General features: G+C 39.5%; 2 protein-coding genes across 41 annotated transcripts in view; one reads left to right on the forward strand and one right to left on the reverse strand.

The window, feature by feature from the left end:
• Positions 1 to 17,330, reverse strand: part of CFH (complement factor H) — a 127,112-nt gene extending 109,782 nt beyond the window's left edge. Inside the window, exons 1-2 of the mRNA XM_084978942.1 lie at positions 17,257 to 17,330; positions 16,223 to 16,315 (exon numbers count right to left, since the gene is read on the reverse strand). Coding sequence (XP_084835068.1) covers positions 16,223 to 16,301 — 79 coding nt within the window. The 5' untranslated portion in view covers positions 16,302 to 16,315; positions 17,257 to 17,330. The remainder of the gene's footprint in view (positions 1 to 16,222; positions 16,316 to 17,256) is intronic.
• A 170-nt stretch (positions 17,331 to 17,500) lies between these two features.
• KCNT2 (potassium sodium-activated channel subfamily T member 2) overlaps positions 17,501 to 24,712 on the forward strand; it is a 339,459-nt gene continuing 332,247 nt past the window's right edge. For all 40 annotated transcript variants that reach the window (XR_014817188.1, XR_014817189.1, XR_014817194.1 and 37 more), the window contains exon 1: positions 17,501 to 18,126. Coding sequence is in view for 21 of the 40 variants with exons in the window: in XM_084978993.1 (XP_084835119.1) it covers positions 18,032 to 18,126 (95 nt within the window). In the remaining 19 variants the exon portion in view is untranslated. The remainder of the gene's footprint in view (positions 18,127 to 24,712) is intronic.

Here is a 24,712-nt window from a genome sequence, read left to right on the forward strand (position 1 = left end):
AATTCAAACAATAGATATAAATATATAGGAAACGTCGTGCTGTGTGGGAATATAGACAGGTAGAGCCATTCTGGAGAGCAAGTACAGTGACTCTGAACTAGAGAATAAGACTATCACCACTGCTTCTGGACCTAAATTAATCCATAATAAACTTAATGATAACAAGGTAAAAAAACAAATCAGTGCTTTTGGGAGTATTGATTTTTCAAAGATGGATAAAGAATTTTACAAAGACAGTGTTCTATTTTTTAAGCAGGGGTAGGTTTGTTTTATAGTAATTCTTCTCTATGTGTTATAAATTACCATTGGTGTGTTTTAAATGTTGCATACAAATAATGGGGGGAATGGGAAAGTCGGTATAGTGTAGAAAAAAAGCTGTTGAATAGTATAATACTGCTAAATAACTGAATGGATAAATGAATTGTAGTTTAGCTATCAATAGAATATGATACAGCCATGAGAAAGAAAGACAAAGCACAACTACCCACAGCAAGGAAAAGGAATATCATAAATATAAAGCTGAGGGAAAGAAGCTACAAAAGAGAACATAGCGTATAACACCATTTGTCTAACGTGCAAAAATACTCGTTTCAGAAGTCAGGATAGTGAAGAGGGACTTCTACGATGCTGGTGATTTTCTGTCTGGTGATCTTTGATCCTGTACACTTAGGACCCATGCTCATCCATATGTAACACTTCAGTGAAACCTTTTATCAAACAGACCTTGCTACATAGGCTTGTAATCACTGGCTTAAAATTTTTTTTAAGTGTTATTAAACATATGGCAGTGAACCACAACTCCACCATTCGTTTTACATAAGAATAATCATTGATTCCTGCAGGTATGGAAATTCAGGTTTCTTTCACATTGCTCACTAAATGTAATTCCAATGTGATTATGGAAACTATGCACGCCTCTTTTTCATTTGAGATGGCGCTATCTGTAAACAAATGCTTCTATTAATTAAAAAATATACACTAATGTTACATTCTGTCATTGTGTCTATGTGAAATTTCATTTACCAAAGAACTTCTTTGTTTTCCATTATTTAAAAAATAAGCCAAACTATTTTAGCTCTTAGAAGCTAGAATAATGGTTATTCCTGGGGGAAGACATGAAGCATGAGGGGTCTTCTAGAACGCTGATGTTGTACTTTTTTTAATCTATATACTGCTTACATTGATATATTCACTTTTATAAACTTAATTCACTTTAGACATATGATTTGCATATTTTGTGTTTCTGTGTTATAATTTAATAAATGTTTATCTTTCTTTTTCTTTCTTTCTTTTTTTTTTTTTTTTTTGCTTTTTTGCGTTTTAGGGCTGCACCTACAACATATGGAAGTCCTAGGCTAGGGGTCAAATTGGAGCTACAGGTGCTGGCCTATGCCACAGCCACAGCAATGTAGGATCTGAGTCACTTTTGCAACCTATACCACAGCTCACAGAACCTTAACCCACTGAGCGAGGCCAAGGATGGAACCCACATACTCATGGATACTAGTCAGGTTCTTAACCTGCTGAGCCACAACCTGCAAGAGCCACAACCCTTAATAAATGTTTATCTTTTTACAAAAGTTAAAAAGATAAGTTCAGGAGATGAGATTGGATGTAAAAGCTACTGACATTTTCTTTATCTCTGTGCTGAATAACTTATTAAAACAGCATATCTTATTTTGTAACCTAAAAAGATAAATAAAATTACATTTAAATTAGTTAAAAAATAAAAAGCATCCTATGGGCATCCAGGGGACAAATCATGCAAATGAGAAAATAAGAATGGTATCAAATCTTGCACATAATCGTATGTTAAAAATGAGTGAAATAATGTTTATGAAGTCCTTATAAAAAAGAAGTGTGACTCATGATTTTTTATATTCAGTCAAGTTGACATTTTAGTCTAAAAGAAATAAATTCATGAATATGCAGGAAATCAAGGAATAGAGTCCAAAAGCCTGTCTTAACAATTTGATTATGAAATTCAAGGGAAAAAATCAAAATTAAGATCTCAATAACAGAGAAGCCACAGTTGGAGACACCAGTGATTAAAAAATAATAATAAATCCCCTTAGATATAAAACTAAGATTTGCATGAAATGGAAAAATTAGGAAACTGAATGTAAATGTTAGAAGCACAGAACAAGATGTTAAACCAAAAAAAAAAAAAAAAAAAAAAATCCCAGGAAGTAAGGAAGCGAGGGTGTTGGAGGCACACAGTAGAACCTTCAAGGTTTTCTTTTCTTTTTTAATGATTTTTATTTTTTCCATTATAATTAGTTTACAGTGTTCTGTCAATTGCTACTGCACAGCAAAGTGACCCAGTCCCACATCTATATACGTTCTTTTTCTCACATTATCCTCTGTCATGTTCCATCGCAAGTGACTTGATATAGTTTCCAGTGCGATACAGCAGGATCTCATTGCTTATCCACTCCCGATGCAATAGTTTGCATCTACCAACCCCAGACTCCCATCCTTCCCATTCCATCCCCCTCTGCCTTGGCAACCACAAGTCTGTTCTCCGAGTCCATGAGCTTGTTTCTTTTCTGCGGAAAGGTTCATTTGGGCCATATATTAGGGTCCAGAGGTAAGTGATGCCGTGTGGTATTTGTCTTTCTCTTTCTGAGTCTGTACTTCTATCCACGTTGCTGCAAATGGCATTCGTATATCAGTCTCTAGTTCCATCCATGTTGCTGCAAATGGCATTAGTTTATTCATTTTTATGGCTGAGTAGTATTCCATTGTGTATATATACCCCATCTTCTTAACCCATTCATCTGTTGATGGACATTTAGGTTATTTCCATGTCTTGGCTATTGTGAATAGTGCTGCAGTGAACATGTGGGTGCATGTGTCTTTTTCAAGGAAAGTTTTGTCCAGATATGTGCCCAAGAGTAGGATTGCTGGGTCATATGGTAGTTCTATATTTAGTTTTCTGAGGTACCTCCATACTGCTCTCCATAGAGGTTGTACCAATTTACACTCCCACCAACAGAGTAGGAAGGTTCCCTTCCCTCCACACCCTCTCCAGCATTTGCTATTTGTTGACTTGTTAATGATGACCATTCTGACAGGTGTGAGGTGGTACCTCATAGTACTTGTGATTTGCATTTCTCTAATAATCAGTGATGTTGGGCATTTTTTCATGTGCCTGCTGGCCATCTATATATTGTCTTTGTTGAAATGTCTATTGCGGTCTTTTGCCCATTTTTCAATTCGTTTTTTTTTTTTCTTTTTTTTTTCCTGTTGAATTGTACAAGTCATTTGTATATTTTGGTGATTAAACCCTGGTCAGTTGCATCATTTGAAACTATTTTCTCCCATTCCATAGGTTGTCTTTTAATTGAATAGGACCAATCACTAGAAATGAAATTGAATATTTAATAAAAATACTCCCTACAAACAAAAGTCCAGGGCCAGATGGCTTCACAGGTGAATTCTATCAAATATACAACGAAGAACTTATATCCATCCTTCTTAAACTTTTCCAAAAGGTTGAAGAAGAAGGAATACTCCCAAAGACATTCTATGAAGCCACCATCACCCTGATAGTAAAACCAGGCAAAAATATTGCCAAAAAAGAAATTATAGGCCAATATCTTTGATGACACAAAAATTTTCAACAAAATTTTAGCCAACCAAATTTGACATCATGTCAAAAAGATCATACACCATGACCAAGTGGGATTCATCCCAGGTTCACAAGGATGGTTCAACATATGTAAATCAATCAACCTCATACACCACATTAACAAAAGAAAAGTCAAAAACCACATTATCATCCCGGTAGATGCAGAAAAAGCATTTGACAAAATCCACCACACATTCATGATAAAAACTTACCAATGTGGGTATAGAGGGAATATACCTTAACATAATAAAAGCCATTTATGACAAACCCACAGCCAATATAATACTCAACAGAGAAAAGCTGAAAGCCTTCAATTCCCACTAACATCTGGAACACGACAAGGATGCCCACTCGCACCACTTTTATTCAACATGGTATTGGAAGTCCTAGCCACAGCAATCCGACAAACAAAAGAAATAAAGGTTATCCAACTTGGAAGAGAAGAGGTAAAACTGTCACTCTATGCAGCTGACATGATACCATGTATAGAAAACTCAAAGGACTGCAGATAAAAACTACTCAACCTGATCAATGAATTCGGCAAAGTTGCAGGATACAGGATTAACAATCAGAAATAGGTAGTATTTATGTATACTAATAATGAAATATTAGAAAAGGAATATAAAATTACAACACCTTTTAAAATCACACCCCCCAAAACTAAATATTTAGGAATAAATCTGCCAAGGAAATGAAAAACTTATATGCTGAGAACTATAAAACACTAATCAAGGAAATTAAAGAGGATTCAAAGAAATAGAATCCTGGATTGGAGAATTAAAGAATTAACATTAAAATGGAGAGGGTATGAAGTAAAGGGCACCTTCTCCTACACTGTTTGTGGGAACGTAAATTGGTACAACCACTGTGGAAAACAGTATGGAGGTACCTCGGAAAACTAAACATAGAGCTACTATATCACCCAGGAGTTCCACTCTTGGGCATATATCTGGAAAAAACTTTCCTTGAAAAAGACACAAACACACATACATGTTTATTGAAGCACTACTCGCAATAGCCAAGACGTGGAAACAACCTAGATGTCCATCAACAGATGAATGGGTTAAGAAGATGTGGAATATATACACAATGGAATACTACAGCCATAAAAAAGAAGAAAGTAATGCCATTTGCAGCAACATGGATGGAACTAGAGATTCTCATAGTGAGTGAATTAAGTCAGAAAGAGAAAGACAGACAAACACCATACGGTATCACTTACATCTGGAACCTAATGCATGGCACAAATGAACCTTTCTACAGAAAAGAAACAAACTTATGGCCTTGGAGAACAGACTTGTGGTTGCCAAGGGGGAGAGGGAGGGGAAGGGAGTGTGATGGATTGGGAGTCTGGGGTTGGTAGATGCAAACTATTGCATAGGGAGTGGATAAGTAATGAGATCCTGTTGTATAGCACTGGAAACTATATCAAGTCACTTGCGATGGAACATGGTGGAGGATAATGTCAGAACGGAATGTGTGTGTGTGCGTGTGTGTGTGTGTGTGTGTGTGTGAGAGAGAGAGAGAGAGAGAGAGAGAGACTGGGTCACTTTGCTCTACAGTAGAAATTGACAGAACACTGTAAACAACTATAATTGAAAAAATAAAAATCATTTAAAAAATGGCCGTACTACCCAAAGCAATCCATAGATTCAATGCAATCACTATCAAATTACCCATGACATTTTTCACAGAACCACAACAAATAATCCAAAAATTTATATGGAACCATAAAAGACCCAGAATTGCCAAAGCAATCCTCAGGAACAAAAACCAATTAGGAGGCATAACTCTCCCAGACTTCAGACAATATTACAAAGGTACAGTAATCAAGACAGTGTGGTACTGGTACCAAAACAGACATACAGACCAATGGAACAGAACAGAGAACCCAGAAATAAACCCAGACACCTATGGTCAATTAATCTTTGACAAAGAGGCAAGAATATAAAATGGGAAAAAGACAGTCTCTTCAACCAGTGGTGCTGGGAAATCTGGACAGCTGCATGTAAATCAATGAAACTAGAACATACCCTCACATCATGCACAAAAATAAACTCAAAATGGCTTAAAGACTTAAACATAAGACAAGACACCATCAAACTCCTAGAAGGGAACATAGACAAACATTCTCTGACATCAACTGTACAAATGTTTTCTCAGGTCAATCTCCCAAGGCAACAGAAATAAAAGCAAAAATAAACTAATGGAAACTAATCAAATTAAAAGCTTTAGCATAGCAAAGAAAACGATAAAGAAATTTCTACTTAAGTATGTGCAGTCTCTGAAGTCTCTTCTGCTTTGTTTTGAAAAGGACTGGAAGAACAGAACAGACCACAAGACAATTTCAGTGATCTTTATTCTGTAGTTATAGATTGGAAGATCAAACACTCAGGATATTTACTCTGGTAGTTTCATGTTTGGCTTGGAAACCTAGGTTTCAAGATGTTCTCTTTTTTTTTTTTTTGTCTTTTTGCCATTTCTTGAGCCGTTCCCACGGCATATGGAGGTTCCCAGGCTAGGGGTCGAATCAGAGCTGTAGCCACCGGCCTACACCACAGCCACAGCAATGGGGGACTGAGCCGCGTCTGTGACCTACTCCACAGCTCACGGCAACGCTGGATCCTTAACCCACGGAGCAAGGCCAGGGATCGAACCCGCAACCTCATGGTTCCCAGTGGGATTCGTTAACCACTGGGCCATGACAGGAACTCCTTTTTTTTTTTTTTTTTTTTTTTTAAGATGTTCTCTTGTTTCTGTTGGAAGTAAATGAACTAGACCTTGGAGTTTCTGGAACCATTTTGATGTCACAGGGAGGGATACAGAAGGCAGGACAGTTCAATGCAGAGGAACTAAGACTTTTGTGGTATCATTTGTTCACCACATTGAGCCTTGGCTAAAGATACCCTATCTCTCAATTTTTCCACGTGTGACATAATACATTTCTCTAATTTTTCTGTGGCATGGTAGATCAAGTATTTTGTTCTTAATAATCAAGAACATCCTAAGTGGTACTCCAGGTTGCGCTGGATGTTAGCCTCGACCAAAGGTTAAAATCTCATTTCATGAGAATTAACAATCTGTTAATCTGGTTGTGTCATAGTCACTTTAATGTTCTTTGATGTCCCTCTTCCTATAAGCCCTCTTTTTTTTTTTTTTTTTTTTTTTTGTCTTTTTGCCATTTCTTGGGCCGCTTCCGCGGCATATGGAGGTTCCCAGGCTAGGGGTCTAATCGGAGCTGTAGCTCCCAGCCTGCGCCAGAGCCACAGCAACACGGGATCCGAGCCGCGTCTGCAACCTACACCACAGCTCACGGCAATGCCGGATCATCAACCTACTGAGCAAGGGCAGGGATTGAACCTGCAACCTCATGGTTCCTAGTCGGATTCGTTAACCAGTGCGCCAAGTCAGGAACTCCCCTATAAGGCCTCTTGCTGTGTCTAAGTAGGTCTAGTACCTATAATCTTCTTCTGAGTTGAGTATCCTCATTTCAGCTATGACTTGACTTGTTGACTTAACCTTCTTTCAGAACCCAATTCAGTTTCTGCAGAAACTCTTAACATGGGTCTCATTATTACTATTGAATTAGGGTTTGAGCATCTTTCCTATTTGATTCATTCTCACTAGCTGTCACTTGACTCCAGCATAAAAGACCTAGCTTCTAGTTTGCTCTTTCCAAGGAACTGAGCTTCACCTACGAACTTAGAGTCAGCTTTTTACCTGTGATCGGAGAGCTGATCCTTAGCAAAGCTAAAATACATTGAAGGAAAATGAGGAGAAAGGGACAGTTGGTGGGAAATTTCAAAACTCGGCTATTTAATTTACTGTATTTACAATGTTGGTCCCATTTGAACCACATTCTACCTAATTAAACTATAGATAAATTATTTTTGAAAGGTTGAGCAAAACAGGCAAGTCATGGAGAACACATGGTCTTAGAGAATTTGATAAGTTATCATCTAGGAAGATAATCTATTCACGTTTCATAAAATTAGTTAAAAATTCACTTTGGCCATCAGGTCATTAACATATAATTGACATTCAGGTTTTCTGTACTACCCTGGGCAACATGGTGATTTTCCCAGGGCTTAAATCCAAATGAGTGTGTAGGCTTTAGGCAAAAAGAAAGGAAAAAGAAGTGCAAAGGACAAATTAGAGTTGTTTCCTAAATCTGGGTGAATGCCGTGTTAAAAATGTTCATTCTAATATTCTGCAGTATCATATATTGCACTTCTTCACACTAGTCAGTATCTCAATATATTTTGTATTGATATCTGAGTGGGAGGTGGTGAACTTTCCTCCTGATTATTGATTTGGCTATGACATTTCCAGAGTGCTTTTTGCCATATCCTTATTTTCTGCAACTGTAAAGTATGCGTGGACCCAGTGTAAAAACTGCATTACTCACGGAGCTCTGTAGCACATGTTCAGCTTATTACATCTGAACTCAATATGGTGTGTATTTTTTTCTGCTTTGCATGTGAATATAATTCAAGATGCTTGTTTTAATTTTAAATGCCTACATGGTCTGGCTTCTAACTGGAGAATATATAAGGTACTTTCTGATTATCCATATTTATTATTTCCGTGGAAGTTCAGAAGATTCGCTGAACAGACAGATACTTTTTTCTTTTAATTTTAGTATATTTTATGTTATATCAATTGCTTTGAGGGTACATATTTTAGTTTATCTCTTAAAAGGTAATCAAAGCTGTTCAGCCAGTTGTGTGAAATTGGAAAAGCATAATTAAATTCATTAGTTGCTAAACAGCAGAGACAAGTTTATATTAAGAAAGAGACTTCTAAAAATGTGGATGACTACAATTTGAAAAAAAAAGCATGTAATAACAATGGCAAACTATGTGGTAAACACCATTCTAAAATACATAGGTGTATGAAGGTATTTGATCTTTAAAAAATAAGTGTTTTAATGATTCCATTTTGCAGATGGGGAAGCTGAAGCTCAGTTAAGTTGCCCAAGGTCAAGCAACTGATGAACAATGTCAGGATATCAATCCAAGCAGTGCAGACTCAGAACCTAGTACACTTGATCACCAAGAATATTGCTTTTCAGGTAGGTGGGTGGGCGGGCTGGTGGTGCAATGGACCAGGGCTATGGGAAGGTTAAGTGTAAAGGTAGGTTTTATCCCAAACTCTACCCATTCTGGAATTCAGAGCCCAAATAACGGAATTGTGGGAAAGGACTTACTAAGATTGTGTGTGTATGTGTATAAAAGACAGGACAGTTTTGTACCCCTCTGGCTGGAGTGATTTGGGGGTGAAAAGAGGCAGCATTTACATTGAAAACAAGGTACATGCTGCTCCCTACTTTCAATTAATAGCTTTTCAGATAGCTACAGAATGTGAAATCAGTAGTCATATGTCACCTTTTAAATATCAGCCTCTTCTAAGACAGATCTAATTTTTGATAACTTTGTTCTTTTTCTGCAGACTGAATAAAGAAGGCTCAATCGAGGCCGACTAGTTGCTGCCTATGGCCATAACTAATGATGCTCTTTTCTTAGTCCCTAGGGAGAGTATTCTGCATCCTGTCATTAGTTTCAGTATTTGTTCTTTTGTTTCATTCTTATTTTCATATGGTGATAGAAAAATGTACAGTAAACACGTTTTCTAATTTGTATGCTCAAACGGTACAAATCAAGATGGCAACAGACACAGAGCTACTATTTAATACCTTAAAGTGGAGAGCCTTCTGAAAAATAAATAAAAATCCAAATTGGCTATATAGAAGTAATGAATATTTACAATGTAACTTTATAGCTAAAGAAAATAAATGGCTGTCAAAGGTCTTATGAATTTGTAAAGATTAGTAACAATGTATCCGACACTTTTCTGCATGAAAAAGAGTGAGATTTTTCTAATTTATTCGATTTTGTATTATGTGCCGTGTTTATACCATCATGCTATCTGCAATGATAACTACTACTATTAGCCTATAGCCTAGGGACACTGCATAATAATCAGGAAAATGGGACTTCTGCATCATTTATACTCAAATGGTTACTGGGAGACTTTAGCTTTTCGGTGCTTTTGTGTAATCATCTTCAAGATAAGAATATCTATTCCACTAATATGCTGTCAAATTATTATACATTTTATTTTATTTTATTTTATTTTATTTTATTTTATTTATTTATTTTGTCTTTTTGCCATTTCTTGGGCTGCTCTCGTGGCATATGGAGGTTCCCAGGCTAGGGGTCTAACTAGAGCTGTAGCCACTGGCCTACACCACAGCCACAGCAACGCAGGATCCAAGCCACGCCTGCAACCTACACCACAGCTCACGGCAACGCCGGATCTTTAACCTGGCCTGGGTAAGGCCAGGGATCGAACCTGCAACCTCATGGTTCCTAGTTGGATTCGTTAACCACTGCACCATGACAGGAACTCCAAATTATTATACATTTTAAACTAATGAGTTGGGATCATTTTTAATATTGGAATGGACAGAGAGTAACTGTATAAGTTGTTGATCTAGATATGGTACAAAAATCACAAGTTTTCCTGCTTGTAAATTAAATTTCTAAATAAGAGGAATCAATAAAAATTAATGACATTTCAACGCAAGTGAAACCACTTTAATTGCAAAAATGTATTTTTTCCCTTCTTGCAAGCACTATTTTATTTCTCAAATCACATCCTCATGAGACAGGATCTATAACACTTAATGTAAGTTCTGATAAATGCTTTTTTTTTTTTTTTTCCTTTTTAGAGCTGCACTTGCAGCGTATAGAAGTTCCCAGGCTAGGGTTGAATCAGAGCTGCAGCTGCCGGCCTGCACCGCAGCCATAGCAATGGCTGGTTCTGAGCTGCATCTGCAACCTACACCACAGCTCATGGCAATGTCGGACCCTTAACCCACTGAGAAAGGCCAGGGATTGAACCCTCATCTTCATGGATACTGGTCGGGTTTGTTACTAATGAGCCATCGGGAACTCCTGATAAATGCTTTTTAAATTGGCAAGCCTTCTTTCGTTAAGTGTCTCACAAGCACGTGGATGCCTATACACCATAAAAATCCTGTCTATATGTGAAATGCTATTTTCCCATATTGTAACTGAAAAACCCAGGCAATTACTGAACATGAGTGTTGGATCATTTTCTCTTCCTTTACTCCACCTGACTTTCGTTTCTGGCTTTCTACCACTCAGCAAACTTTGTTTTGGGGTCCATACTATGCACCAGGCACGGTTCTGCATGCTGACAAGATCAACAAGACTCTTGGTCTTACAGAGCTTATATTGTGGTGGGAGTGGAGGAACGGGGTTGGGGCGGTTGGGAGCAAAGACAAGGAGCATCTTTGTTCTGGGGGAGGAGGAAGGTCATCTCTGATGAAGAGATGAGGAGTCAGGAGGAAGCCATGGGAAGAAGGGGGGAAACAGCTCAGGGAAAACACCCAAGTAAATGGGAAGTCCCTCGGGTGGACTCAAGGGGACAGAGGCTGGAACAGTAGGGTCACAGTAGGATTTTGACTGGGCGATTTTATAATTTCATTTTATAATTTCGATTACCCATTGATAAACACAGATATCTACTACTTATTGCCCATAAACCTTCTTCCTCAGCCATATGGGGAAGAACATGCACTTGGGAATCGGAAAATCAAGGTTTGAGTCCTGGCCTATCAGCTTTTCCCTGGGTGATACCACCTGAGCCTGAGTTTTCCTGTCTTCAAAAGTGGACCAAGTTATTGGGTTTTCATTACCACTGTGAATCACCTAAGATAATAGCTGACACATAAGAGTTACACTGCAGTTATTTCTGAGCGTTTGTATGTTTCTATGCTTAAAGAATGACAAAGATAGGACCTAATCCACTCACGTCTGCAGTTTCTCACTCACTCACGAGACAGTTATTGATCACCCCTGAGAGCCACTGTGAAAAAGGCCAAGTCATAGTTGCCGTTTCCTGCTTGAGAAGGTCTGGAGGCGACCAAGGCCAGGGTGGAGGAATGGCCATGAATAGGGTGCCTCCTCTGATCCACTGATGAGTTAGATTTGGGACACCAACAACAGAGGATGGGGAGATCAAAGACGAAAACTGGAGCTTTCCAGACTTGCTGGAAGATTTGTTTTCCCCTCAGGAAAAATACATATGTTTTGTAGGTAGATGAGTTACGTGGGCGTGATTCCTGGGTTATTGTTGGAGAACATGTTTGGAAACTATTAAATCACATTTGGTACCAAGTAATTTCCCCCTTTGACTGAGTTCTCCCTCCAAACATTCAGTCAAAGGAAGAGAGTTTAGGAGCAAGTAAATAGAGACGATATGTAGTACCATTGAGAAGGATGCTGAATAAGACATGTGTTTAGGGAGAGCTAGGAGAAAAGGGAAGGGAGCAAGGAGGACAGTCATGGAGGACGTTGCTATTAATATAATGAAAGGCTCGACTAATACATAAAATTAATATAACTCGTGACAAGCTTCCATTGTAAAGTGAGCATATACATTTCGCCGCTCAGAAGTTTTATTTTTAGAATGACAAAAAAGACACTAGAAACGCTGGGTAAGTCAAGGTCATTACTAAAATGTCTTGATTAATTTCCAAATGGCCTTCCTTGAAACTATTCACCTGTGCTTTTCAGGTGGAATTTGTGAATCAATTTTGGCGATATTCGGCTTTTTCCTTTTCTCCCTACTGCTCCCTCCTGTCAGTGTTGATGAAATAAAAACGATGTGGCTGGACAAGCTTAGACTATAGGGCAGGTTTTGTTACAGTTTTCTTCCTGAAGACGGAATCTATTTTAGCGCGAATCAAGAGTCACAGAATAAAGCCAATCAATAAAACAGAGAAACACTGGCAGTAGAAGCTGAACCCCCTTGTCTCCTCTGCGGCCTTTCCAGCCCATTCCCTCTTGGGGTCACCTTTATGGGCTCCGTGTTTCCCCCACACTTCTCTCCTAGGGCCTCGGGCAAGGTGCATTTATCCCTCCTTCCTAACTTTATATCTTGGACAAGAACTTGCTCCTGATTGTCAGACCTATATATTCAAACCTCCCTGTCTTTTTTCCCTTTTGCACATGGCTCAGAGTGAAATCATTTTCTCACTGAGACCAATATCTGTATTCCCATCTTGCCCAAGAGTAATATTCTTAAGAAGATGGGGCGCAAAATACAATGGGATACTACTTAGCCATACAAAAGAATGAAATAATGCCATTCACAGCAACATGGATGCAACTAGAGGCTATCATAATAAGTGAAGCCGTCAGACAAAGATAAATACCACATGACATCACTTATACGTGGAATTTAAAATACGGCACAAATGAACCTATGTATAATACAGAAAGAGACCCACAGACAAAGAGAGCAGACTTGTGGTTGCCAAGGAAGAGGAGGGAGGAAGGGAGTGGGATGCACTGGGAGTTTGGGGTTAGTAGATGCAAACTACTAGGTTTAGAATGGATAAGCAATGAGGTCCTGCTGCACAGCACAGGGAACTATACCCAGTCTCTTGGGATAGACCATGATGGAAGATAATTTAAGAAAGGGAATGTACCGACGTATATGAGTGGGTCACTTTGCTGTACAGCAGAAATTGACACAACACTGTAAATCAATTATGCTTTAATTAAAAAAACAGTAATATTCTTCACCTACTACTGACGCCAGAATCCTAGAAAAAAATCAATGATTCTACACTCCCCATTAACTTTCACAGTCTTTCAGTTATCCAGTCCTGCTGATACCATCTTCTTCATTTCCTATAAATCTGTCTTCTGCTTTCTACCTATGTTGTAACCACTGCCTCATTTCAGAAAAATTGGCCTATCTCCCCTGAAGTACTGTCATAGCTCACAAAAGGTCTCTCTCCTTTCATTCCTATCCTCCCACCCCCACCAATCACCTGCACTACTGCCACGGTGGTCTTTTCAGATATGAACTGGGCTTTGTAACTTACTTACTTAGAAGCCTCAAATTAGTCATCATTGTCTACAAGTTAAAACCCAAACTTGTTGGCATGAAGGCAGCTCCGGGCTGCCAATCTTCCTATTTTTCCTCTCCTCTCTGCCCCCTCCCCACCTAAAAACACACCTTGAGTCTAACCACACGAAAGGTCTGCATTTGCTGGAATCTTCCATTGCTTCTTTATGCCTGTTATCTATGCCTGCATGCTTGCTGATGCTCCTTTCTCCATCTGACTTTTTTCATTCTCAGTGTAGATGCCCGCTCCTCCAGAAAGCCCTCCTTGATTTTCCCAAACAAGAATGAGTTGTCTCTTTGCTCCTTAGCAACACAGCTGCCAGTGTGTGATAAGTCACATTCTCGTATAGCCATTGAATGATCTTCCCTTTCCCTATTATTCGACTATGAAAATTTCAAGTCATGGTAAATACTTCATGAATCTTTGTTAAAAAAATAATTGAACACATCTTTCTTTTACACTGAGATGTTGCTATGTAGTGTAGTGATGCTGAATAAATGTGACTTATCCTGTTTTTTTTCTGCCTACGGACATGAAGCATCTGTGAAGTGGTAGCCTAACATATAGAAAGCTATTTTTTTCTATGTCATATTTATTTTCAAATAACTTTTACAGGGGTAGGCAGACATAATTATTCACAGATCTGAAAATTTTGTCTAAAAATAACATGTAATGCACATTTTGGGAGGTAAAAACCCTCATTATATTCTATAACTGCAATTATGTTCATTATTCACAAAATAATTATCAATAAAAATAAACTGCTTTTGTGAGTAAAATCATTCACTCATGGGAATGACTCAATTCTTTTTATATTTAAATAGTTGTATAATAAATTAGGAGTTTACACACTACTATATATATATATATACCCAATTATATATAGAATAGATAACCATATACACACTATTATATATAAAACAGGTAACCAACAAGGACCTACCGTACAGCACATGGAAATATATTAAATATTTTGTAAAAATTTATAAGGGGAAAGAATTTGAAAATATAAACAGATATATGTGTTTAACTGAATCACTTTGCTGTACACCTGAAACTAACACAACACTGTAAATCAACTATACTTTAATTAAAAATATTAGTATAATCCATCAATGTACTGGAAATGAAAGACTAAAAAAATCATTGTTTTTTTCTATTGAACAAAAGGGAAGAAATTAGATGATATGCTCAAATGCGTTTTCTGGAAAGAAAAAATTCTTAAACTAGGGAATCAGTCCTCTCCCTAATGCTCATTCTTCACATGCTCTACTCCACTGACACAGTAATTCAGAAAAATTTTTGATGAGTACTCTTTTAATAGTATGGGATCAGATTAGTCTATTGCTCTGATCTATATTGGGTGTTGATTAGGAGCTTAAGAACACTAGTGAGTAAGGTGCAAAACTGCAATGTACAGAACCAAGTTTAAAACTGTTTCTAAAAATCGAATCTCATGTCATAGTAGAATGAAAGCTTTCACACACACAGGGAGAAAAAGAGTCTGTGAAATAGGAGATTAAAAGAGCATGGTGAAAAAAAGGAAACCCAGACAAAAAGAGTGAAAGAGGAAAATATATTTTAACAGCAGGAAGTGACATGACACAAGATGACAAAAAAGAGAAAAAAAGTGTAGAAAGACAGGTGGGAGAGCAAAAAGTCAAAATTAATGACAAAAAAAAAAAAAAAAAGGAAAAGTCTGCCTTCAGAAAACTGAAAAAAAAATTAGAAAGGAGTGCAAAGGATCTTCCAATTATAAAGTTATGTGTCAGTGCCTGAGTATTTCTGTATTTTAAGAATGTCAGGATAGTATTTGCTATATTGAATTATTCTTTTAATTGTCTTAAATTTAGAACCAGAAGACTGGTTTGTACCCTTCTGTATCCCTAACAGCTGGTCTAAACACTATTAGTTGAGCGAGTTTTTACTTATTCTTTCTTTTTTTTTTTTTTTTCCTTTCTCTGTAAGGTACTAGCTCCCTCCTAAAATGTTTTCTGGGTATGTGAAAGCCAGATAATTAAGACCATCATAGAGGTGACACTAAAATATGGGTGCACAGCTTTCTTTTAAGTCAAATTTATTGCTTTATTCTCTAATCTCTAGCATCTCAGAAGTCTAACACTCAACAGCTATTTTTTTCTTTTTTTTTAGGGCCTTGCTTCTGATACCTAAATATTTCAAATTTCTGCCAAATATATAAAGACAGACAATAATAATATAAATAAAATTATAAACATTAATCTGAAGTAGTCACAACAGTAAACTTCACAGAGCTATCAACAGCAGAGAAAGCCCAAAATGTAAACCAAATACTCTATCTCTCTGCCTTTTCTCCCCCTACAAACTAACAATGAAGTGACATAACTTTCTCATCTGGCAAAATGATGACAAATGTTCATGCAAAAGAAACATCAACACATAGACAACTCTGGAGCTAAAGCCAATGTTAACAAAAAAAAGATTCATTTCCTAGGTTTCAAAGTTTTTAATGCATTTCAATACTAATGCTCTGTATTGAGATTGTACTCTTTTGAAGGCACTGTGCTAGAAAGCCGCAGGAAGGGGGATAAGATGTAGAAAAACGCAGCTAATCATAAAGCCGGCCAGAATATAATAAGCACTACAAGCAAAGTACTCACAGAGGGTGGGACGGGTTCCAAGGAAGAAAGCTTCATAACCAGCTGGATGGATCAGGAAATCTAATAGAGGAGATGCCATTTGAGATGATGGCTCTGGGAACAAGAGACACAGGGTATGACTCTTCTATTCCACCGGTTCTTCAGATTTAGGGGCTCAGTCTATTTACCTGATATTACCTTCCTGCTGGTTTCTTCTCAAATTTCTACCTTTGTATATAAACCTTCAAGGGATCTCACTGAGAGTTGAATCAGACAAAATTAATCAGTCTCCTGAATACACCAAGCATTTAAAAAAAATCCCTGTGCCTCTAGTCATAGGATTCTTTCTGCTTTTGCTCCACTGCTGTCTTCCCTTCCCTCCACTTAGTTGCAAACTAGCGTGGAAGGCTTTGTCCATTTTCTAGGTCTGGACCCCTCCATGCGTGAGTAAGTGTGTTATCTCACAGATATTTCTGAAACTCTATGTGTTGCTCGATTCCTGTCTCATATCATGTCACTTCATTTATAAGCTTGTTCCTCCAAGCAAAGGATGAGCTTCCGTGACCCAGACTTCTCTGCTATCTCTCGGCCTCTCAGGTGGGAGGTAGGTAGTTAGAGTCTGTTAAGTACCCTGACGAAATCATTACTTGGTGCAGCAAGAACAGTATAGGCAAAGAGATCCAGGGCTTGTGTATACAGTAGGTTCCACACTGAAAAACAGGCTGTGGACTTTGGGGGTTCACTTTCCTCCGACCCTGCGGCCTACTAACGGGAGCACGCCCACCAAGGGGAAGGCCAGGTAACTTGGAAGCCTGCAAGACCGCGAGGGGCAGCAGCCCTAACGTCCCCGTACGCCGCCCTCCAAGCCCTCCAACGAGTTTTCCCTGCTGGCATCTGCACGCGTCTCTGCAGCGGCCTAGAGTGGCCCTTCATTCTTCTCCAGAATCAGGGAAACCCCTCCCTTGCTTTCAGCCCGTGAGAAACGAGAATGGGGCTTCCCTGGGGCGGCAGCGGGGATTCCCTCTCCAGAAACGCTCAGTTTCCACCCCGCCTACCTGGCGGAAGGGGACCAAAGAAAGAAGCAGCTGGGGGACCTGGGGACACTCCGCCCACGCGGGTCGCCCACCTCCGGAGCGGGGTAGGGGGCCCAGGAACCCGCTCCTAAGGCGCGCCCCCATTGGTCGCCCCCGAGGCACCGGCGTCGCCGTTATGCTAATAAGGGGCGTCTCATTGGCCGGGCCCCCGGCGGCGGCCCCGCCCACGGGGAGAGCCCGGCCGCGGCGGCCGGGACCCCCACCCGGGACCCCCCGGCGCCTGCGCGCGGCGGTGCGGGGCGCTCGCCCGCCGGGCCCTGCTGCCCGGCGCGGCCCTCCGAAGAGACGCTCTCGCCTCCGTGCGGGACGGTGCTTGACCGTCACGCAGCTGCGCGCCCACCCCTTTCTCCTCTTTCTAGGCACCGCGCGTTTTTTTCTCTTTTTCGGGCGAAGTAACTTTTGCATTCCCGCCTCCCCCGAGTCCTGGGGACCAGAGGCGGCGCCGAGCCTGGGGGCGGTTCCTTGGCAGCGTCGGTTCTCGCCGGAGCCAGACTTTTGCTCCTGGGCTGGGTTTGCATCATCCCCATCACACCCTCGGGAGAGAGGAGCCGGCCCCTTTCAGCCTCGGCTTCCGGCTCGGAGCAGACCCCCTCCCCCTCCCAGGCCCCCTCCCCTCCTCCGTCCTTCCCGGCCCGCCGCGTTTCCTCAGCCCTCGCCCTCCACCCCGCAGTATTTTCTTTCTCTCGCCCTCCTCTCCTCCATTCGTGGTTTTACGTTTCCCACTCTTTGAAGAAGGATGGTTGATTTGGAGAGCGAAGTGCCCCCTCTGCCTCCCAGGTACAGGTTTCGGGATTTGCTCTTAGGGGACCAAGGATGGCAGAATGATGACAGGTGAGTGGCGTGCTGCAGTGAGGTTCCGAAGATGCAGCTGCAAAAGGGAGGCTGGGGAGGTTGAAGGGGAAAAAGGAGGGAGAGAGGGAAAGGGAGCCAGAGACTGGGGGAGGGAGCAGAAGGGACTCTTTGGCATGTCTCTCCATTTTGACGCTGTAGAGCAATTGCTGTGGACAAGGAACTCTTGCTTTTCACTTTCCGATCCTTGCAGTGTGTTTATGGCATTTATTTGGTGCTTATTCTTTTGTCTATCTGTGCTTCCCCAGGTTTGTATGACGTTGATGTGAGAGGTACAGTACATCCGAAAGGCACGCAGTGTCGGTGCCAGTTTTCTTTTTTTTCCCCCTTAGGTGGTGCTAATCAAATTTCGAGAATGTATCAAAGTTGATACATTAGAAACTTAACATCTCCTGCAAGTAATCTGTTTTTGCCCCTTGTCAGCCTTGTCTTGATTAGGTGTCCACCCGCCACTGGGAATTTTATGCTTTTTAAACATTCGGAGTCACAGGTAGACAATTGGTTTAGATATGTAACAGGTAGTGAAAATGACAGCGTTTGCTATTCAAAATATTCACTTTGAATGGGTAGCTATGACTGTTATTAATAATGGTGTCTGTACAGCATGATCCAGTCTTTTCATAATGATTGTATTTTAGCCTACCAATGTCATGACCTAAATGGTATATAGGTTATAAAATTAAAACGAAGTTTTGAAACTAGAATATTTATTTTTAGCAGAATATTGCTCATGTGTTTTATCTATAGCATCACTGCTTTGCTTAGTTAAACTCCGGGAATTTCTCTTGTAATGTTTGTATTATAGTTTTAAAAGCACATTTTATGTTTCATCAAATTTAGTATTTTCTGGCATAGTCATTTAGGTATCACATGCCACATTTGCTTGTTTTAAAATAATGTGTATATACTAACTAGGCTCTCAACTCAGTTGAAATGTTTCCTTGAAGTTCGGTTTGGTATTGATGTTCTGTTTTAATTACATAAAAGATCCATTATGGGTCCCATTCAAATCTCCTTATTCACCACTGGGAAGTACCTTCTTTTTTTTCCTCCCCATCTCAGCTCTCAATACCAAACCCTACCCTTCACATCAGAGATTGTTTTGTCTTGGGCATCTGTTGTGGGCTTCTTCTTTGGTCTCATATTAGTAATTTAAAGGGGGATGGGTGTTTTGTAGAGGATAATATTTCAATTCAGTCTCTACTTTTTTAGGCAAAACTGGGTATGTATTGGTTTTAAATTAGAGAACAAATACCATTTCACTTGTCCGTTTGGAAAGGAAGGTATTCCGGTTGACTGAAATGAAGACAACAAAATATAAACGAATTTCAGTGCTAATTGGTCTTTAGATAGACTGTATAACTTAATTCAGTGTCTCATCGAGGGCAGGTGGCATTCATAGTGATTGGATCTGTGTTTGTTACAGACAGCCAGGAGCACTGCGCGAACAGAAGTCCTCATTGTAGAAAGTGTGAGTTAGGCTGAGTACATCAAGGACTTAGCGTGGACCTGGAGGTACTAGCATTGTTAGTTTTTTTAATATCGTATCCCAGACTTTACATGCTTATGTGGTTGCCCTCATTTTTCCAGGGATGCTGAAGATGTATTTTGGTAATTAAGCGTTTGGGTTAGTTGAATGCTTCCTAAGTGAGTCACTGCTGTGTTAAACAAATGTTTCGCGCATTTATTTAAAATACCTATTATAATAAAAGCTTATGCTGGCCCAACTTTAACTTTATAATTAGGCCGTATATACTGTTAAAATGAGGCATTGTTACTGACCCAAACTTGGGTCTGCTTGCAGTAAAGCCAACCTACCACCATCAAGCTGTGGAGAAGGAAAGTGCAGTGTTTATTGTGGGGCACCAAGCAAGGAGTCCAGGTAGCTCCTGCTCAAAAGGCCTGAACTCCCCAGCAGCCTTCAGGGGAAGGTCTTTAAAGACGGGATTGTGACGTCTTTCTGATTGGATGGTGGTGAGATAACCGGGAGTTGACATCATCAGCTTTCTGGTTCCAGCCAGTCTGGGGTCTCCCAGTTTGTGGGCAGCATGTAATTAACTTCTTCCACCTGGCGGAGGTTTCAGTATTTGGAGAACACCTCAAAGGTCATGGCTCAGGATACTGGCCATAGCCCTTGAGATCTTTGACTTTGTTTAATGGCTGCAGTATGATTATTTTGTCTTCTGTGGCTGTTTTCCTTTCTTTCTGCATTTTCTCACTGCTCTGATTTACTCTTTTGAACTTGGCCTAGGAGGCTAAAGTTTCCTATGGACAAGAGGCAAGTGGGGTATGTTTGGGTGGGGGAGTCTGTCTTAGGAAGAATGCCCCTTAGGATCCTGCTCGGTTACAGTAATAATATTTTAAACATTATTCATCCATTTGCAAGGTAATTTTGTGGCTCCATGAAACCTTGGTGTTTAGTTTTGGCTCTATTTGCTGTCATCGTTGAAGACAAGATCCTTTGATTAATGGGAACCCAGGTTTCAGTCCTGTGCTTATTTCTTCACTACCTGAGCTGCCTGGAGCACATGGTTCAGCCATTATGAGATTCAGTACTCTTATTTCTGTCAACTAGCACTTGGTTGGTACTAAGTACTTGGCTGGTGCTCCATGTTAACTATGCTGTGTGTTATATATTTATATGTATGTGTGTGTAACATATACAGATGTATGTTAACTTATAATATGTTACATCATATATACGTATATATGCACACACAGTTGTACACACATATATTTTAACTTGTGATATATGTTATATAAATACATATATATACATGCACACATCTATATGTTACAGGATATGTGTTAGTCTTCAAACAGTCCTTGAATTATGGGTAATTATTTTAAGGACTAGGAAACTCAATTTCTGGGAAATTAAATTCTTGTGTTGGTGATACATTTTACAAGTGTAGAAATGGCACTGGGGCTCAGTCCTTTGTGATGCTCTAAGTTCTCTCTGCTTAATTAAATTTGCTTGTAGAAGAATAATTTTATGGCATCTAGCACAGTGTAGATGCTCTTAATGTTAATTCCCTTCTTCAGTGACGACTGGACATTTGCACCTTTAAAATTTTTCTTCAAGGTCTTAATAGGCAGTAAGTAAAGTTCTCTCTTTTGTCTTTAATATGGTCACACATTCCTCCTTGCAATTAAGTCTGAAGAGCAATCTTATTGTACTCACTCATCTTCCTGGACTCAATTCCTGTGGGATGGAGGAGGAAGTACTCTCAGCATAGGAGTGAGCAGACAGTTTCCACCAACAGGTGCATTTCCTGCTCTGCCCGTATTCTCTAGGCTGTCCTCTGTGAACAGCCTCTACTCGGGGTTGGTTGGTTGGTTGGTTTTCTCCTAGCCGCAGGTGTGTTCCAGGTCCACTTGCAGAGCAGGCCAGAAGTGCCACTGAATAAAAGCGGATTTGTTAGAGAAATGCCTTAGCCTCCTAGGCGCTTGGTTGGGCTAGTTCTGGAGCATGTTCTGTACATTGTGTCCAGCGAGACTCAGTACCACCCAGTCAAGCCGTGGGGATAACTGGCTTGATATTGCACGCTTTAATGGCCTTCTTCCTTCTCTCCCTTACTGGTGTTTTCTGGATCATCCCCCAATAAACTACTTATGCTTCGGTCTTTATCTCAAGGCCCTGGGTATCTTCCCCATCTAAAGTCACATCTGAGAAATGATGGGGGAATTAGATGATAGGAAAGTAGACACTTTCTGCCTTGCTCTTCATTTTAAGAATTTTGAATTCGATCTTAGTAGGACATGGTTGACTGTGTGTGAAAATGACTGAGGCATATATCACTGATGGGTGAACGGGTATTGATAAAGAGAGAATATTGGTGAGTCTGTTAGGATGTGGGAAGTGTGTATTCCACATGGTAGATTTTCTGTAAACTAACTTTGGATAGTTCACTTAAATTTATATTGTACCACCTTCTGGAGGGAAAACACATGCACACATATAGTGTACAGGCAATGTGTGTGTGTGTGTGTGTGTACATGATGTATGTGTAATAGGTCTGTAGTCTATGCGAAATGTGTAGGATGAGTATGTAATATATGTGCAATGTATGTTTCACTGTGTCTCACATGTTACTTCTCCCTTATTTGCATTCTGATATTCTTTTCTAAGTAGGACATGAGAGACTAGAGGTAAATCAACGAAGATAATTTAGCACATGAATAACATTACTTCTGGGAGGCCACGAAGAAGTTTAAGAGTTGCTAAATAACAACAGTGCTTGTGCCTTAGGGGTGTCTTGTATGTATAATGCATGTTTATTTTTTGGCATCCTGAGTAGAACTCAGATACCGAATTAAATGGTTTGTGTCGTAGTTCTTTAGTGGTCATTTATCCAGTCAGCTAATGTTTGACTGTATGCTACATCTCAGGGCCTCATTAAGTTAGGCCTTGGGAAGAATGAAAGAAAGAGTATGAAACAGTGCTCGATCAGGAGGTGTTCACAGCTGTAATTAGAGGTGACTTTTCCCCCGGAATCAAATTGACACTCTTGCTGATGTCGTCATGATGTCCTCGCAGAATTTCTGTTCGAAGACTGTCAAGAAGAGCACCTGCCATTTGTTGATAGGGTATTCAGTGTTTGCTTAAAAATAAAGTAACTAAAATCATTGTATTAGAGAGAACTCAGAGTCTTCAATATATTTTGAATCTAATATTTAGAATACTTAATATCTTCAGAGTTACTCTGCTGTTGGAACTAACATGCATAGAGAATGAATTTAACCGGTTTTATATGGGAGCCATTCTGTACTATGTAAAATTGTTGTAGTGTTAACCTCCATTTTCTCTGTTTTACTCTAAGATCCATAAAACAATACAAATTTAGACTATTCTCCTGCAGTTACAGATTGGACATTTCAGGTTCTAAATGCCTTTGGACAGTTAGGGCAAGCCCTTCCCATTCCTCATCATGACTTAGTAGTTTTAAAGTTTGGAACACAGTGTATTTGATGTGGATAAATGATGGCAACTGCGGATAAACTACTGTTAATGGACAGTTCTCAGTTGGAGTCATATGAGAGTAGGCCATTTATTTAATTAACGTCATTCTAGTTTTCAAATATTTGGTCAGGTGTTGCAACTCCAGTAATTTTAAGTATATCACTCATATTTTACAGGTGGGATTTAAAAGTAATGCAAGCAAGTCACCTAATGCATTGTAGTCACTGGAAAAATATTTTGAACAAAGTGCACTTTAGTCAATTAATAGTTTAAGGTAGTTAGAAAGTGGGGAAGATGATGGGTAGCTTTTGGAATGTATATAATTTTAGATACATCACAATGCAAATACATGACTTTATAGGATCAGATTAAATTAGGGGAATGTTTATTAAAATATTCGTTATGTTTATATATCATTTGGTCATTGATGATTCATCTGTTTTATTAGTTATTTATATTTTGCCAATGTTGTCTTACTTTATATGTCGTGCTTGTCCAAGTTACCTTTAGAAAACGACAGCAAAAAGAAATATTTCTACAGTGAAATTTAACCAGTTGCTTTCTATATTTATAGTTTGGAATTAAATTATGATATCTCTTCTGAGCAATATTTAATACCTTCTATGAAGATATTTTTAAACTAATGCTGTAATTTCTCACATTTCCCGTATTGTACCGTGGGTTAAAGATCTGGCGTTGTCACTGCAGTGGCTTGGGTTGCTGCTGTGATGTGGGTTCAATCTGTGGGTCCTGATTTTCACATGTCGTGGGCATGGCCAAAAAAAACAAATTAAAAAAGAATTTCTCTGCAAAATGTACTCGAAACAGTAAGTAATGATCCAGAGGACAATTATTCTTACTTTTTGACAATTCTTAACTGGATATGGGATTTTTTTTTTTTTAAATAGGTCATAAAAAAACTTTTTTTTTTTTTTTCGCGAGGATCTTAATCATCAGGCAGCAATCAAGTTGTAACTTGAGAGAAAATCACCTGGAGAGCAGAGGGCGAAGCAAAAGGTCCCTCTGTAGCGCTGAGAAAATCCCAATCTCAGTACACGCGCAAGGGTGGCTGTGTGGAGTTGTCAAAACTAGGATGCGAGGGAAGGGAATGGCCTTGGAGTCCCCTTTCGTGTCTGCCTGGGTGGAGCAGATAAGGGTCAGGTGGACCAGAAACGTCTTTCTGGTAGCCATGGTGGTGGTCTGTAGGTTTTTCATGTTGTGAGCAAATGATCAAACTTTATGAACAAATGCATTATCAAGACTAGACTAGATCCATATTTTACACCTGCAGTTAAGTAAACTATCAAGCATTGTTAATCTGTCAAACATGAAATATAATCCAGGGTAAGTATTTATACCTAATACACACTGATAAGTAATGGTGATTGTACTTCCAAGCTAAGGAACATGGAAACCAAGAAATTTGCCGCATATTGCAACCATGAGCTTCACTTTGCCAGCCAAATCACGTTATTCGTTTTCTTTTGCCTAAACCGTCGTTAATATTGATAACTTTTCTAATATTATGTATTATGCCATGGTTGTTTTTGTTGTAGACACCCGGGTTACAGAACAAAGGCTTTGGTTCCTTCGGAGCTGAAGTTG

Source organism: Sus scrofa, chromosome 10, assembly GCF_054392235.1.
Source record: "Sus scrofa isolate SSC_HxYL_T2T_F1_AM1 chromosome 10, Sscrofa_HxYL_maternal_Yorkshire_Landrace_v2.0, whole genome shotgun sequence".
NCBI lineage: Eukaryota > Metazoa > Chordata > Mammalia > Artiodactyla > Suidae > Sus > Sus scrofa.